The sequence below is a fragment of the Diadema antillarum genome, unplaced genomic scaffold (genome assembly GCF_040938485.1).
Source record: "Diadema antillarum isolate AM-2024a unplaced genomic scaffold, OU_Dant_1.0 seq00000051_RagTag, whole genome shotgun sequence".
Classification (NCBI taxonomy): Eukaryota; Metazoa; Echinodermata; class Echinoidea; order Diadematoida; family Diadematidae; genus Diadema; species Diadema antillarum.
In genome coordinates, this window is record NW_027271160.1 from 217744 (window position 1) to 235963 (window position 18220).

General features: G+C 38.2%; 1 protein-coding gene across 1 annotated transcript in view; it reads left to right on the plus strand.

The window, feature by feature from the left end:
- Positions 1-1887: 1887 nt before the first annotated feature.
- The window catches only part of LOC139725607 (potassium/sodium hyperpolarization-activated cyclic nucleotide-gated channel 3-like), a 40028-nt gene continuing 23695 nt past the window's right edge, over positions 1888-18220 (plus strand). The window contains exons 1-3 of the mRNA XM_071636696.1: positions 1888-2040; positions 7531-7920; positions 9039-9207. Coding sequence (XP_071492797.1) covers positions 1888-2040; positions 7531-7920; positions 9039-9207 — 712 coding nt within the window. The remainder of the gene's footprint in view (positions 2041-7530; positions 7921-9038; positions 9208-18220) is intronic.

Genomic DNA, 18220 nt, shown 5'->3' on the forward strand with positions numbered 1-18220 from the left:
TTATTATTTATTCATGAGAAATTCCACTATCACAACTAGTCTTTATTCAGCCTCTGGCAGTATCTGTGTAAAGTGAAACGCCTGCCGATACTGTCGTTGCCAGTGGCGACAGTGCTCTCCCTACTTCTGAAAAACGAAATTCCAATGAATACCTTCTGTTCTGTCGTAAACAAGGTGACAGGAAGCAAAGAAAATCAGTTAGAGTATACACTTGTGTATACGGAGCCTTAAATAAATCTACTCACAACTGTGAAACAAATCGCCCCAATGAAAAATGCTGCTGAACTCTTTACCAAAAATGATCTCTTTTATCGAAAAATCGACAAATTTGTCAGAATATTAGTAAACAGTTGTATTAAAATGAAAAACTTTAGATCATTTACGCTTATTTATATCCCAGATTTAGTGATATGTGAAGCAAAATTTGAAAATGATTGCCAGCTGGAATGAAATGTGGTGTTTGCGAGCACATGATGGAAGCATGTGCTTACTTTTTCCATGTGCATGCATTTTACCCTTTATCGTGTATGAATTCAGACTAGCAGTGCCCAGGGCAATCAACATGAATTATTGATTAAGCATTCATGTGCCTGGGAGCGCGAGACTGACGCCGAGTCAACAGGTGGTTCAGGCATGTCCATTGTTCAGGGCCATTGTCAGCACACACTCACATACACATCATTGGTTCCTGTGCAAAGTTCATTTTTGTACAGAGGGTTAAAATTTGACCAAAATCTGAAACCTTACTTCAAAATCAATCTTAGATTTAATGAAACTGATTCATGCTTTCACATCCAAATTACCTTCAACAAAATTGTACACTATTCAGCTATTACTCATATCAATGACAAATTTATCGGATGAATAGTTTTTGGACTATCAATGATCAAAAGTGGGAAATGTTTTTTGAAACACCTAGTAGAAGGAACTAGTAGACCGCCTCTGCTTCGACCAGTCTGTACAGATTTCGTCATGTTTGAAAAAAGAGAATACTATGTCATATCGCTACTCAGAAATCAGTGCATATAAAACAGAATAATATCAATTTTAATGGATTTACAAGAAAACCATCGAATTATAACGTAGTAATGACAGAGTAATACTAGGTGGGTTCACTCAATACTCACAATAGGAAGGCAAAGATCAACCGCCAGATGTGCTTTGTTCTACCACGCCAAGACACGTGTATATAGAACGCATATTATATTATACGACATTGCCTTTCTTAAAACTTATTTGTTGTTGAATGTTGTGCTCCATTGATGGGGTCATATATTATGAGAGAAATTCGTGTAACAATTGGCAGCTATTTATCAATTCATCGTATTATATACGCACGCTACATCACATGACATGGCACTGCAGTGGTGTTTCTCAGAATCCGTGTCTGGAAATGGTCAACATTTTGAAGTATTTATTGTCTAAATTCAAACGATTGCTTGTCGAACAGACTTTCGTCATCATTGATACTCGTATTCGCTTTCAGATTTTTCAGGTGGAAAATGTTTTCATGTTAGAATTGGCGTCATCTTTTCATGGTGATGTCAGATCAAACTCTAAGAATTTAATAATATACCATGCACACTTTTTAATTCCTATCAATTTATAATTTCGATGGTATAACAAAGCGGATCCTACTTGTACCTATAAGATTGAAATGGATTTCTGTTCAAAACTACCATTGTGATCCAATGTAGCGTAATGATTGCGAGATAAACTTGTATGTATTATTTATATAGGGAGGTGGCTCCCTGCTTGTAAGAATGTTGCAGCGTTGTATATATGCGGACATTTCTGCGCCACGGTAACATCTCCTCAATGATATTCCTTCCTTCTCAGATTCCAGCGTCCTGGTGAGACCGGAAGTGACGCGATATCAGTTTGAACATGAGATGTATCGCGCTGTTGATCGGCCTGTACTATTTGGTGCAGTGCCTACTGGCCGAGACGTGGGCATGTAACCGGTGCCCCGTCTGCAAGAGGAACGAGGCTTTGTCAGCGGAAGCTCTACCACAGATGCAAGAGGACCAGCTGAATAAAGTATCCCATTTTCATTTATATTTCACTTTCTTATCAAGGATGGTAGAACTCCTTCATAAACGTGATACAACAGGGTCGGATTCAGGTATGGGGGGGGGGGGGAGCAGTGTATTTACAACTGCCAGGTTTCATCACCTGACAAGCAAAAAAGAAAACCAAACCAAAACAAAACAAAACTAACTAACTAACAAAATAAACAAAACAAAACAAAACAAAAACAAAAAGGGTTAATGAGCAATACATTCGGCTGACAAAGATGGTTTCTTTAAAAGAAAAGAAAAAGTAATAGGGTTGCACGTGCCCCTTTAATTTTTCTTCCTTTCATGTCTTATATAAAAAAGAAAAAGAAAAACAAAACAAAACAGAAAACGAAATTTAAGGGGGGGGGGGGTGTGAGTCCTGTGCGCCGCTCCTGTATTCGCCACTGTCATACGCCTAACTTCTGTTTGAGGCAAATACAATGTACATCAGAATCTCACCCGGCTTATGAACGGCGGACTACAATTATCATGACCTCATGTAGACAAAGAGTGAGGGAATAATTATAATAATTAGATCCATTGTGTATTATAACGCAGACACAAATCCGCTCCGTGGTCATTCCACGAGTTCGACACCAACGAGTCATATAGCCCGCGAGCTGGTAATTGAAAAAAAAAAGGCCCATGATCGAGTCACACAGCCCATGAGTCCTACAGCCCAAGAGCTAGATACCATGCAAGTAAAACAGGCCCACTAGCTAGACACCAAGTAGAACCAAACCCATGAAAAAGACACTATTATATAGGCAAATAAGGTCCACAAGCTCGACACGAGGCAAATGAAGTCCACGAGCTCGACACGAGGCAAATGAGGTCCACGAGCTCGACACGAGGTAAATGAGGTCCACGAGCTCGACACGAGACAAATGAGGTCCCTGAGCTCGGACACGAGGCAAATGAGGTCCACGAGCTCGACACGAGGCAAATGAGGTCCACGAGCTCGACACGAGGCAAATGAGGTCCACGAGCTCAACACGAGGCAAATGAGGTCCACGAGCTCGACACGAGGCAAATGAGGTCCACGAGCTCGACACGAGGCAAATGAGGTCCACGAACTCGGACACGAGGCAAATGAGGTCCCTGAGCTCGGACACGAGGCAAATGAGGTCTACGAGCTCGGACACGAGGCAAATGAGGTCCACGAGCTCGGCACTTAATGTCAAACAGGTGGGATTTATTTGCCTATGTATAATGTCGAGCTCATGGGCCTTATCCGTCTAGTGTCTATTAGCTCGTGGACCGTATAGATCGTGGGTCTTGCTCCATAAGCAAGTGTCTATCTCGTGGACTGTATGTAGGCCTATGACTCGTGAGCTGTATAACTCGTGGGCTATATGACTCGTGGGGGTTGAGTTGTTATATGCCATGCCCCCTCCTCTCCACACCTCCCATCTCACCCAACCCTTCCAAACTCCTTTACCTTCTTTCATTGTTTTTTTTTAATTTCCTATCACGAATTTGATCTATAGGCACGCATGATGTTTACAAAATTAGACAGAGTAAGGTGTATGACAAAATGCAGACTGGACACTGTACACAGGTAAAGAAATTAAGGCATATAACTCTTTAGCTATCCTATGCCCCCTGGTTTTTTTTTTGGGGGGGGGGGTTGCGAAAAAGGAAGATCACGAATTCTGTGAAATTTGGTTCCGACGAAACAAAAGAAAACACAAAGTGGGAAATGTTTTGAGCTTTATTTTAAAAAAAAAAGGAAGAAATGCACACACTGCGTCTTCATAAGGTACTATCCAGGGATGGTACAGTTTCGGTTGAGATGAGGTTTCAGGTGTCCAAAGTTTTTTTATGATAATTTTTTGGAGATAATGAGGAACCTTTTATGAAATATGTAAGAGCATAATCTTATCATTCTAAGAGGAATTCAAAGTTTATGGTTTTGAAATGGCTGAGATAGCCAAAACAAAGTAATCCTAAAAAGGTGGGACCCACCTTTTATTAAGATCACTTAGTTTTACCCTTTTTTTTTTGATATCTCGGCCATTTCAAACCGATTTTCATCAAATAAACTTTGAATTAATCTTGGCATTGTAATGCCTTTTAGCATTTCGTAAAGTTGTTTCTAAGTATCTCGCAAAAAAGTTAAAAGCTGAATCCTCACCTCAACCAATACTATACTATCCCTTCGTATTCCTTGACGGATTTGTTCGTCACACTCTGAGAGAATAATATAACATCGATGCTTCCTTTTGCTGTGTAAGTGTGAAAACACTCCGAAAGGCATATAATACATGAGCACATTTCAGATAATAATAAACATGAAGCAAGATGCACTTCTCTCCCCCTTCCAATCACGTTACCTCCCTCATTCTCCTTTCTCAAAGCCTCTCCCCATAACTCTCTCATAGGTCCTTTCCCCACCTCTCTCCCTCCACCTATCTACCCCCTACCCTGCCCACCCCTTTCTCTACTCCCTACCCCTACCCACCCCTTTCCCAATCCCTACCCCCCACCCACCCCTTTCCCTATCCTTACCCCCACCACCCCTTTTCCTACCCCCACCCATCCCTTTCCCTATCCCTATTCCTACCCACCCCTTTCCCTACCCCTACCCACCACACCTTTCTCTACCCCTATATACACCTAGTTTACCTACCCCTTTCCCTACCCCTGCCCCTACCCACCACTGTCCCTATCCCTACCCTACCCCTGTCCCTACCCACCACTTTCCCTATCCCTACCCTACCCACCCCTTTCTCTACCCCTACCCACCCATTTCACTACTCCTACCCACCCTGTTCCCTATAACCCCACCCCTACCCAATCCGTTCCTTACCCCCACCCTTACCCACCCCTTTCCCCATATCCACCACCGCTACCCACCCCTTTCCCCATACCCCCTACCCCTACCCATCCCTTTCCCCACCCATACCCTGGTATACCCAACCCTTTCCCTACCCATACCCCTACCCACCCCTTTATCTATACACCCTACCCCTACCCAACCTTCTTTCCCTACCCCTACCCCTACCCACTCCTTTCTCTACCCCTCTATTCCTTCCTCTCTAAGCATTCGAGCAACAACTGATAACATACCCTGTCTATACTATTCGTGACAAAATTATTTATCCTTTCACGATATGTGACAAGGGGAAACTTATATTCCCTGGATGCCTTTAATAAAAACCTTGTATCAGCAGGAGATCTCCTGCATCTCACATAACCATGTCAACCTTGATTCAAAGTTAAGTCGAAGAATTTTTTTTTTTTTCATTTCAGTGACAAACTCTCCGCAGTACAGAAAATCCGCAAATCAAATCACTGCATCAAAGACGCTAATGTGACGTCATTAGGTTGCACATAACTCGCTACATTTCAATATCTCTACTTACTTCATCATGGGATGGGGGTTCATTCGACGCACAAGCAAAGATACACCAACCCATGATTTAATAATGGTGGCTTGTATAACGAGCGATTCGCACACACGTAACTATACATTTTTCTCTTCCAAGGAAATCAATATCATTGTGAACAGTGAATCTGTATAATTACGAAATATTGAATGTGCGCCAATATCACGTGATGCATAGGATTGATGAAAAAAGAAAAGAAAAGAAGAGAGCACTTTCCCCTTCTTCCTCATCCTCCCAAGATTGATGAAATCAAAGAAAAGGGGGAGAACATACAAAAGAAAGAAAAAATAACCCGTCAATATCGAAGCCTGCTTCAGAAACGTGCGTGTTATAATGTATTAAAGCTTTGCGTCCTTTGACATGACGTAAATTTACGGTGTATTTTGCCGAGAAATGCGTTAAAGGCGAGATAAATTGATGCTTAATTTATCATAGATTCTTCGGTTTCGATAAGGGCAGAATGATTCCGCCCGTGTCACAAAGATTTTTCATTGACGACGACAAAAATAACGCGTTGCATATTTCTCTGCTTTAACCCTTTGATGTTATATAGGAGAACCTTGTCAATTCATGTGTGGATGAGAATGATTTGAGTTGGAAAAAAAAAAAGAATGGAGGGGCTTGCAAAAGAGAACTGCGACACAATGTAACAACGATCCTTCCTCTCTGTGTGTATAAGAAAATTTTGTTGTTTTCTTCTTCTTCTTCCTCCTCCTCTTCTTCTTCTTTTTTTTCTTCTTCTTCTTCTTCTTCTTCTTCTTCTTACTTCTTCGTCTTCTTTACAAGTACGCCCCTACTGCACAATATTATTAGTGAGCTTTAGATCCACAACGTAATCTTATTCGACGCGGCTGTAATAGGTAAAATATTGTTCTGCGCATGCGCGGGACAGCTGTTCCTTTTTTTTTTCCAACTCGGGAGCAGGCACGTCATAAACATAAGCGCCGAAGATCATTAAAGCTCGCAATTACCAGTCATGCCAGTCGTTCGCAAGAAGAAAACAATGGAGAACGTCACTTCAAGACAAAGTCACCTTGTCGAATAGGAGACGTGAGCATCGACCACTGACCTCAGGTCAGTGGCGTCGACCCCTAAAAATGGGGGTGGGGTGGGGGGATGGGGAGTTACCTGTATGCAGGTCACCTCCCTGCTGTATGATTATTCGAAGAATATACATGTACCACTTACATGGAATGAATGCGTCCTTCCGGATGATGTTGTAGTTGTTGTTGGGTTTTTTTCTGTAGTGTGTCCCTTCTCATCTCATGAATTTGTATTCGGATCTAGCTTATCTTAGTTAGGCCTGATGATGACAAGTGGACATCACACAAGGCTAACAGTGGAGGTCTGCATGTGACAAGATATCGCTCTGATTGTCACAAGTGTAACCCAATCGTATCTTCTTTACTTAAATGGAACAAGTTAGATCATTGAATCAGATCACCTTCTTCCATATACTCATTTAAGAGATTATTTAAACAAAGTTGTTATTTGTAAGTATCACACCAAATCCATTCTGTGCTAGATAGTCACTCCTGCACAAAAGCGATTTAATTGATATAAATCAGCATTCTGGTGAACTTTTATTGTGGCATAATCAACACGTGTAAACTGTATTCTTTACGTTACTTTGCGATGTAAAGTATACATCTATGTTTTCTTCTGTATATTATATGTTTTGCAATTTAATGCTTATGTTCATCAATATTATTCATATTTCATATCACATAAACCTTATTATGCATAATACAATCATGCATGTATAAATCTTGTCTTTATATTCCGATAAATGACTAAGTAATAATCAAAATTATATTGTTTAACTGTATAGGGAAAAGAGAAATCCACAAGAAAACAAAGCTTGAGAATTTTATGAATTACTCTTGAAGATAAAAAGGGCACCGCAAGATCAGTCAAGGACTCTATGAATGAAAATCTTGACATCATGACGTCATACGAAACGGACGGAGAGAAAAGACTATAACAAGGACAAGAACGAAGATAAGGACAATTCACATAACATGCATGCCCTATATAGCTTTAATAGCGTCACACGTCCTCCAACTTGTCCATCACAGGTCCGGGAAATATCGTCCACGCTGGACAAACTGCGGTCCTCCCCCGATCTTCTCGTTAGTCCGGAGTACCAGTCCCCAGTGGTCAACTTCACTTCCGGTCAGCGACAGTACATCCTAAAACATTTCGGCGAATTCTTCTGCTCAGCTCAGCAACTGCCTTCGATCCCCTTGGATGTTTCATCTTCTAGCGCTTCCTCCGTTAATCCCCCTTCTGGATCACCTCCTGTCTCTTCACTGTCGTCGTCAACCTCTTCGTCGTCGGTGTCGACTCCGCAGTCGAGACTGTCTAGAAGTGTGAGGCGAAAAGTTCGAGTTTGTCCAGCATATGAAAACCAGCAGGCACTTAATCTCGCGCTCAACTCAGATGGGGTTCTTGTCCAGATTGCTCAGGTTTGCGTTCCCCCCTTTTTTTGTATATATGTTTAGCTTCTTATAATAACAACAAAACTTATAGAAAGATTGTTTCCATTCAGACGTAGTATAGTTATTAGCATTTTTATCCCTGTTCTTTGTAAATGACTCTCAAATCCACCATATAAGGTTTCAATCTTTTCTTCTTCTTCTTCTTCTTCTTCTTCTTCTTCTTCTTCTTCTTCTTCTTCTTTGAGCTTTGGTATAGTTTGCAGTCCATCTTGGAGACTTTTTATTTACCGGAACGAGTGTTGATCGTGTAAAGAAGGTCTTTTAATATGCATATAGAGTGAGTATTTGTCCTAAAACGACTTTGCTACCCATAGACTGTAGAATGAGTAGGTTTCCTTTGGAATCATTATACTTGTCAGAAGATCAATGTGGATTTCAAATCAAATGAGTCGGATTCTCCCAACTAAATATAATGAAGCATCCGACAGTCTGATTTGATAACATGGTAACGTGATGACGTGTTAGCAGAGCTGTCAGATGATTGGCTGATAGGAATGTCATCGTAAAGCATCATGCCATAATCACATGTTGATGAAAGTGACATTCATGTTGCAACTCCCTTGAGGGGCAATATCCTAATTCTCTAGTCAGATTTTAATTATGTCATACCCGACGCTTCCAATTTTCCTATGACGAATCACCACTTCTTCCGCTTTCAAGGAGGTGTTCATCAAAACCTGTGAAACGATAATTACAGTACAGATTATTCGGATAAAGCTGAAACCTATCTATAGTCCTATTTACGCGGCGTAACATAAGACCGTGTAGTGTTAAGTATATCATACGAAGTGAATTATTTTCAGTTTAAACTTGTAACTGATTGGTCTGTTAGAAGAATATAAAATGACGTATGTAAGGTTGAAGCTAATCGACTGCTGTATAGGGTGTTTTATCTTTCAATGAGAGACCCGTAGTTTTTCGGTTCGTTCATCTGAACTCAGTGTTAAACTATGACAGGAACAGATAATTAATGGCAATTACTAGGACTGTCAAAATTATACTTTGATTAAAAAAAAAAGAATACATGATAAGATGATAACAAATGATGTTTGCTGTTCGATGTTCATATCCGACACCCATAACAGTTTCCCGAAGTGAAAATGCACCAGTGGTTCGTACAGGAAATATGTCGTGACGATCGCAGTAGTTTCTTCCTCAACGTGCGATGCGAGGTGACGACGCGGGAGGTGCGAGCCCTCGTTCTCAACCTCAGCTCCATGACCACCAACACGTCCTGGATTCGACTTAATGTCTGTACGGCTTTCAACGTCATAGATGCAGCGGGATGACGTCATTATAACAGACAAAGTAAAAAAAAAAGTGTTTTGAAAAGTTTGAAGAAGACATATTAGGAAAATGCCATCATATCAATTGAATTTAATTCAATTCAAATTTTACTTCATTTTTCTTCAAAAACACACAAATCACTTATAGAATAATGATGAATTTAATGAATTTGATATCCAGTTTTGTGGTAATGTATTGTGGGTGTTTTTCATACCCTGAATTGAAAATGACTGTAGTTCGACTTTAATTGCAAGATTATTTAATTTTCAACAGAATATTCTGAAACATTAACTTGAAATTCTGCTGTCTTTATCATTCGTGATTTTATCTTTAATTTTGCCCTTCGAAAACAGCTGTATCGTAGGCTGAAAGGGCTATCCATCCCATGCAAGACTAATAAAGACATATGAACAAACATAAAATGAGTACCTGAGTAAAACGAAACAAAGTTGTTAATTACAAGTCATGCTATATCAACGCGATTACCGCACGCATGATAATAGAGGAAGCTTGGTTCCCGGCTCTTTGACACGAGACCAAGTTCGAATCCTGGTCAGCGCGTACATAATCAATAATAAATAATACAATAATGCATAGAAATACACTTTGAAAAGACAATAAACATGTAATAAGTTAGACTGCTAGCATAACAACGCTAAAACAAGCATATCATTATGAATGATCATACATTTACTTTCTGCAAATTGCTCGAGGAGGAAAAATTATAAATTGAATAAGTTTGAAGGCAAACTGTTCTAAAGTTGAGGGGCATAAACAGAGAAGGCACGCGATTGCCATACAAGTGTATATAGCACGGGATCCAGGAGTGTATATTTGGAGAGGGGCATCTTTATACTCGACCGTGATCTACAGGATGGAGTCATTGGATGGAGGAGATCACTGCGATAAGTTGGGAAAGAGCCATATCTAATTCTGTCTATTATAATCTATACTATAGTATGCGCATTTAGAGCATTAATTTTGATGACTTATTATGATGCAGGTAATACAAAATCATACTCGGTACTTGTTTAAAAGTACAGAGGAAAAACAAAATGTATAAGACAAATTAATGTTTAGGCATATTGAGGTATCAATGTCACCGCACAGACCGATGTAATTTGTATTCTTTGACCCGTACGTATCAGGAAAATATGATGTCAAAACAGCAATATATATATATATATATATGTATGTCTGACCAAAGAAATTTTTATCCTCTTTGATATAATACGCACATACAGTACCCAGCTTATGGGCAATTTATAATTGGAGTGATGTGCTCATGGGTTCTAGGGCAATTACTCTCTGGACAATTACCCCAGACCCTTCCCCTAACCCTTAACCCTAATCATCATCCTGAACCTGATCCTCTCCCTAAACCAAACTCTAATCTTTAACCTAACCCTTACCCTAATCTTTACTCTAACTTCATTAGTAATCAGTATTTAGCCGTGGGTATAATTGTCGGGAGGGGGGGGGGGGGGGTATTAATTGCCCTGATATGGCGCTCATGTTTCCGGGATTTGGTAGCAGGTTTGACTTACTCGCGATGTTTCTACAATTCTCCAATGTACATTATTATGAAAACATGATAGGACAACCAAATCTACTAGTAGATGCTACTAAAAAAAGCCCAAATACTATTTCATGTTATTCAATTTATAGTGTTTATGAAGGCGTTCTATATGTAAGTGTTTGTGAAATGTTTGAGTGTTTATGAAAGTGATGATGTGTTTATGAAGTGTTTAAGTGTTTATTAAAGTGTTCCACTATAGTGTTTATAAACAATATATAAAGGCGTGTATGTGTTTATAAAGTGTTACAAAAAATGTTTAGGAAAGTGCTTAAATCCTAAACACTTCATTTTACAGTGTTATGTTTTAGTCTTCTTTAGCCTGTTTAGATAGTTTTGTTGCATGTAATTTGATTTTTTGATTGGAAAAACTATAAATGAATTCAGTCAGGCAGCAAAACCCAACGTAATATTTCATTGTGAGTTATTTCACATCTATGTAGATCCTTGCCAATTTTGATAAGAGTTCATTTGAGAAGACAGGTGCGATAAAGATATAATCAAATAACAAATGCACGGAAAGCATTAGTGGAAAATACGCATTAACTTCACCATGTTCACCGGGCAGCAACTCTATGTGTGACTATGCATTGTATAGCAACTGAGCCACTTGAAGTGAGCACATGCAGTGAGCACAATTTATTTTCCAGAATTAGTTCACACCATTCCAAGCGTTCTGGTCAATCTTAAATCAAAACAAAACTTCTATAAAGAATAGGCAATCATCAATATCCGAACAAGTGGGCACTGGCACGGGTTACATCACAACGACTAATCAATGATGGAGCGGGTACACTATTGACAGGCCAGCGAGAACATCGATAATATCGTAATTTTGTTTTGTCTGACGACACCTGCTGATTACCGGCATGTCACACATGTTTCTTGGACTCGTCCGCCGAGAGCATTGCTCGTTTTATTCGCTGACACGTGTCCAGAGTGCTTTCGATAATTCCTTCCTTTTGGAAAAGATGACAAATCCTCGTTTTCAGAGTTGATGAAACCCGCTGGCAAAGCATTTCATTATACTAATGCATGTTTATGATGAGAGCTTATACAAAGCGTGTGTTATTAAAACTTTGTATTCTGCATTTTGAAAACTATGCATTGATTTTGTGTCTTTTTATTCACCTGTTCCAGTCACGTGACACCGTGTGCACGGTTAAAGAACGTGACACTGACTGAAAATATTTTTGTCTCTGTCGTTGCTTTTGTTTGTTTGTTGTTGTTTGTTTGTTTTTGTTTTCATGTCATTTTTGACAAGTCTGCTTGGCCAGGCAACAATCGCTTTCTTTTATGGTTTGTGTCTAAACTAAACGGAAATTCAAACAGACAAACAGTCTAAGCTTATGAAAAAAAAAATCAGATTGATTTACAGACGTGTTTAGTATAATGGTGTCTGTTAATGAATGACATTGCGCCTGTCTCCCACACTTGTTTTTATACCCCTCAAAATAAGTTCTGTAGTAAATGTTTGATATAGCCCTATCATATTTCTGTTATTTCATTCAATTCATTTCATTTCCGACAAAAATGTAGAGTAAAATATGACATTTGTATATATACAAACATTTAGAGTACGATATGACTTTTGCATGTTCAAGCGAAATCAATGTAGCTCATGTTTTTTACACTATCTTATGTTATGTTTTATCTTATCAACTTCATGAAATATGACATCATAAAAAAGCCTGATTAATTATCTTTAAAATGACGCCTAGTTTGCTATTACTGGGTGTTCCTGAAATGTGCAAAACAGCCCTGAGTATGGAAACATATCAAAGTGTAAAGTCACTATTGTATCATATACCTAATGTATATAATTTGCTTTTGCTTTGGTCGACTTAATAACACAATCATTTTATTATCAAAAATTCTATAAGAATTAACGGTTGGTTTTATACAATGCCTATATGATAAACGTTGCAGAACAATTAATTACAATTGCAAAACGTAAAGAAGATCTATATGTATTTATGTTTGTATTTGCATATAATTGACTGCTTTAAGAACGGTCCTAGTCCTCATTGTTTATCATCCAATAATTTTTGAAAACCCATGCGAAGTACATAATCCTGTAATCATTCCAATGTGAGGGCCTTTTTAACATAAATAAGTACAGATAACGTTGTAACAGCTATAACACTTAGAATATTAAGACATTGTCTGTCACTTCTTTTCATCGAAATCCTCTTTGATGGACTCGGGTCTTTCTTATATTATACCCTACTCGTATATGTAGAAATTTCCATCTTTCGAATCCCAAATCATAAGTGACACACAAATCTATCAGACATTCGGGTCCGGATATTTGAAATAATCTTCCAGACAACACAAAGTCTTGCTCAACTATTTATTCTTTAAAAGCTACACTTAAGCGATATTTGATACATTCATATTGCACCCCACTTTTTTAGATAACATATACTTCAGTTTCAGTAGGTTTTATTTCTCCACTTGTATATAAAAGAAAATAAGTATAACAATATCAAACATATTATTCACAAGTCATGAAAATACAAACAACAGTTCATATTACAAGTATATAATCATGTGAAATAATACATAAATTTCATCACAAATCTTTAGATATGCAGGTGGGGGAGACCGTTATCAATGAGCAAATCGCTTGACTTGGACAACGGCCTCTGAACATCATGCCTTGTAACAATTTTTTTTTTCAACTAAAGGAACTATTCTTGGTTAATGATTGTTAATTTTCAATCTCTTTTTTTTTTCTTCATTCAACTGCATTCTGCACCCACACCTGCAACTGCATTGCACCTATACCTGATTACAGTTCGACCTCGATTATCCGGCCTCCTTTTATCCGGAAATCTCTATTATCCGGACGCGTTCACGCAGTGAGGGTCTTTTTTTTTCATCCAAAAATTGAGAAAAAAACAGTGACTTTAACATCTTTTCATGGATCTATATCACTAATTTCATAAGATGTGCATAATAGGTTCCTCAATATCTAATGAGGTAAAACATGCATGATTTTCACATAAAGATGTACTTTATTTTTGTGAAGAAGGGACTACAATTTTGCGCAGGCTAGCAGAGATTACACCACCGTTGCGGGGTACGCTAGCTGCCAGTGCACTGGGACGGCAGATTGGACGGCAGCTATATAATTAACATTGTGTCTCCCATATCCGGCCAAGTCGCTTATCTGGATGAGCTCCGGTCCCGACATGGCCGGATAATCGAGGCCGAACTGTACTTACTTTCCTCCAAGAGAATTGCGGATAGTCTTTTTATGAGGTCCCATCTATTTCAAGCTTAAAGGGATCGTATAGTTTTGGTTGAGACTTAAATTCAGGTTTTTTTTAAATCATTTTTTTTTTTTGAGATTAGGGAGAAACTTGGTATGACATATGAAAGAGCATGTAATTCCATGAGGATTTCAAAGTTTAGTTTATGAAAATTGATTTTGTAATGGCTGAGATATCCAAAACAGAGTGATCCTAATAAACGGTGTGATACCCACATTTTTTTTAACGATCGTTTTGTTTTACTTTGTTTTCGGATGTTTCAGCTATTCCAAACCCGATTTTCATCAAATATACTTTGAATTCCTCTTAAAATGGTATGCTCTGCACTATTTCATAAGTGTTTTCTTGGTATCTCGCAAAAAAAGTTAAAGCCCAATTATTTTCAACTCCACCAATACTGTACTATTCCTTTAATCGCTCACGACGGCCGTATCCTGCATTCAATTATCTCTGTTATTACTGAAAACTGATCTTATTGTGTTTCTTTGTATACTAGTATGTATACTGTTAAATACATTTGCTTATGTTTATCTATTTGTGCAATGTTATATTATCATTTTAAATCACTGCACTTGCTATTCTTTGTTTTTTGTGCTTTTGAAATTTGTATTCAATTTGTATTTGATTGAATGCGGAAATAAATCAAATCAAATAAAAATCCATGTATCAAAAGGGATGGCTAGTAACTGATCAGTGGGAATCAATGGGAATGCTGGGGGATGATTGTTCCAATCCTTGTGGGATTCATTTAAGAGTACATTATATATCTATTGTTGTGTGAACATTATTTGCTTCAGAATGGTCTCATATTCAAGTAATGTTCAGTTTAATGTTTCCATATTAGCATGCCTTAGCAGTGACGGGGCTTTAAACTGCACATTAATTGAATATGAGACCATTCTGAAGCAAATAATTTTCACACAACAATAGATATATAATGTACTCTTAAATGAATGCCACAAGAATTGGAACAATCATCCCCCAGCATTCCCACTGATTCCCACTGATTCCCACTGATCAGGTACTAACCATCCCCTTTAAATACTGCACTTAATACCGTTAGCCAGAATTGCTGTGACTTCTAAAGACATTATTCAGTGTGGTTCCTATTGCATAACGCACATCTTGTCAACCTATATAGTGTAAGTTACAATAGTTCCCGTCGCTTGAATCGTCCCCACTAGTAATACGTAGTATATTAATCAATAACCTGTACGCATGCCCTTGTTGCCATGGCAACTGAGTTATTGTAAGTTTAGTGTAGAGTCTTTTTCTGGGACGGAGCTCGTTGAGAGACCCTGGGCACACGCTACAATCAGCCATTGAGTAGTCTCAGGCGCGTGACGTAACAATACAAACGCGTGCTGTCTTGAGACACGCGCGCGCAAATGCCATGACGACAAACTTTAGCAGCTGAGGTCCCATGAGTGTCCGCAGCATATCAGCTACCTAGCTCTCGCTCGCGGAGCTTGCATACTACTACGACCACACTCAGTCGAACATCAGAACCCAGAAACAGCGGCTGGGAATGAATGTACGCTTAGCCGCTTTCACGATAATTCCGTTTCTGTAACAAGCGATCTAAACTAGGACACGGCATCCCTCTCGAATCACGTATAACAAGGTCAGTTAACTATCGACGTGCAAAACAAACGCATCATCAAAATCCACTTGTCGGCACTACTATAACAAATGAGCGACGGTTTTCTTACGGGAGGACGGTAAATGAAGTGAGGAGTAATAAACAAGAGATAAACCATGGCCAACAAAGTCGAACCAAATAACACGGATCCGATTTCCAGGATGAATGCAATTCGTCAGGAAATGGAAGCACAAAGATTGAATGAAAGCAGACAAAGTGGTAAGTTGATTTACCCCCAATATGACGTTTTGTTCTCATCAGCTCAAGTTACCTGTGATTTTTTTTTTTTTGATCCTGCTGTTTTATGGAAACTTCTAATCGGCGTCAGATAGCGTCAGAGCTTGGATTATACATGCATTCTGTTCTCTGTGATTTTGCTATGTAACATGTTTCCTTGAGGAATGCTCGTTATATTATGATACGCTATATTATCTTTTTAGGAACAGAATGAGTGCTTTATAAGTGTCTCTGTTATTGTTATTATCATTATTACTACTATTACTATTATTATTATCATAAGTATCATCATCATCATTATTATTGTTATATACTATGCCAATGCCATTTGCAAGAAAGTAATGGCTAGAGGCAACACCTACAAAGAGACACCATGACTAGATTTAGTGATATACATGTAAAGATAATGTTTCCTCTTATAATTCGAAGTATATCGTGAAATGATGCTAACATCGTCACATTCTGCTGATGTTTTATGCACGTGGTCAAATAAGACATAGAGAACTGCAACTAAACTAAAACTCGTAGAGAATAATCGAATTCCTATATTAAATGCTGATTTATAGATATAGATATTTTGCTTTTCCACTTTAGTGGAAGAAATCAAAGCAAATATTAGTTGTTTGTTTGTAAATATTTTCCTTATTTATGATGGTGACTTAGGTCACCGTCATGACGCACATTATACTCTGAAAGCATTTAAATATTACTCTCCCTGAACTTATCCTCATTCATTATGTAAATAACTCTCCATCATGTCAGATTAAAAGCCCGGTCACACAAGAGCGTATCGAGTCAACTACGTATGCTCAACGAATTCGAAAATTTGAAGATACGTTCGCATCCGTTGCTAATTACTAGAATATAGTTCGCAATTTGTTTGACGTTCTTTGCATCCATTAGCTTTTCGTAGGGAATCGCGGAGTTATACGCTGCAGCGAAATTTTATTTTGGACATGTTCAAAATAATAATGAAAGAAAATCGGTTCCAGCGTATCTCTGCGAATCCTTGAGAACGTATCTTCAAATTTTTGAATTCGTTGGGTATTCCTTGGTTCGATATACGCTCAATAATTGTGGGACGGCGCCCTAAGTCTTTGTCCAAGGTTGCCCGTGTGGGGAGGGAGGGAGGGGTGTGATTCAGGAGAGCGAAAGTGAGAGAGATCGTTACTGTCACATTTAAAGGTTATAGATCAGTTTTATTAGCTGACGTTATTCAGATATTAACTAAAATGTAACGAAGACCAGTTCGGGAACTTTTGGCTTTCTCGTTACACACACACACACACACACACACACACACACACACACACATATATATATATATATATATTTTATATATATATATATATATATATATATATATATGTATATATATATGTATATATATGTATATATATATATGTATATATATATATGTATATATATATATGTATATATATATATATGTATATATATGATGGTATTATTATCCGCGTGTTGGAATAAGAGCATGAAGATGATGAAGACAAACAAGTTGACATAATGCATTAGATTTCAACTTCATTATATTTGTAAACCAAATTTTCGACCCTTGCACGGATCTTCCTGATGTAATGTCTGTCTGTAATGCCTGTCTAATGCATTATGTCAACTTGTTTGTCTTCATCGTCTTTATGTATATATATGTATATATATGATATCCCTATTATAAATATTATATGAATATACGAGATTTAGGCCTATGTATAGGTGTGTTTTAAAAACTCCACCTGCCGATACGTTTTTCATCTTTTTTTTTCAAAAAAATCTGAGAGTCCAGTAATATTAATTTTTCTCTCCTTGATATTACTGATCATTTGTCCTTTCGCGTCATTGATAACACAATCGCTTCACCATGTTTTTAACAGCCAAAACAGATTGAAATTCTTATCAGCAGTCGAGAGTGTAGAAGTTTTGATATGATTATAAGGTCGTGACCAACGTATCGAGAAAATGCGTAAGAGGGAAAAAAGGAATGTGTAGCCCATGATAGTGATAGAAAAACTTATCCGTATAATTGTGATACAACCGTGCAGTGCGTGTTCATGTATTTGGTTCCATGACATTAGTTTGCTCCTGCCACAATGGATTGTTAGCCCCCATGAAATATCTGCACGTATTTCTTAAAGCCAAACATAAATTCTACCTACACACATAACCTTAACTCTAATCCTAATCCTCACATCAAACTAAACCTAAAGCCCTATATTACAAGCCTGTCCCTAT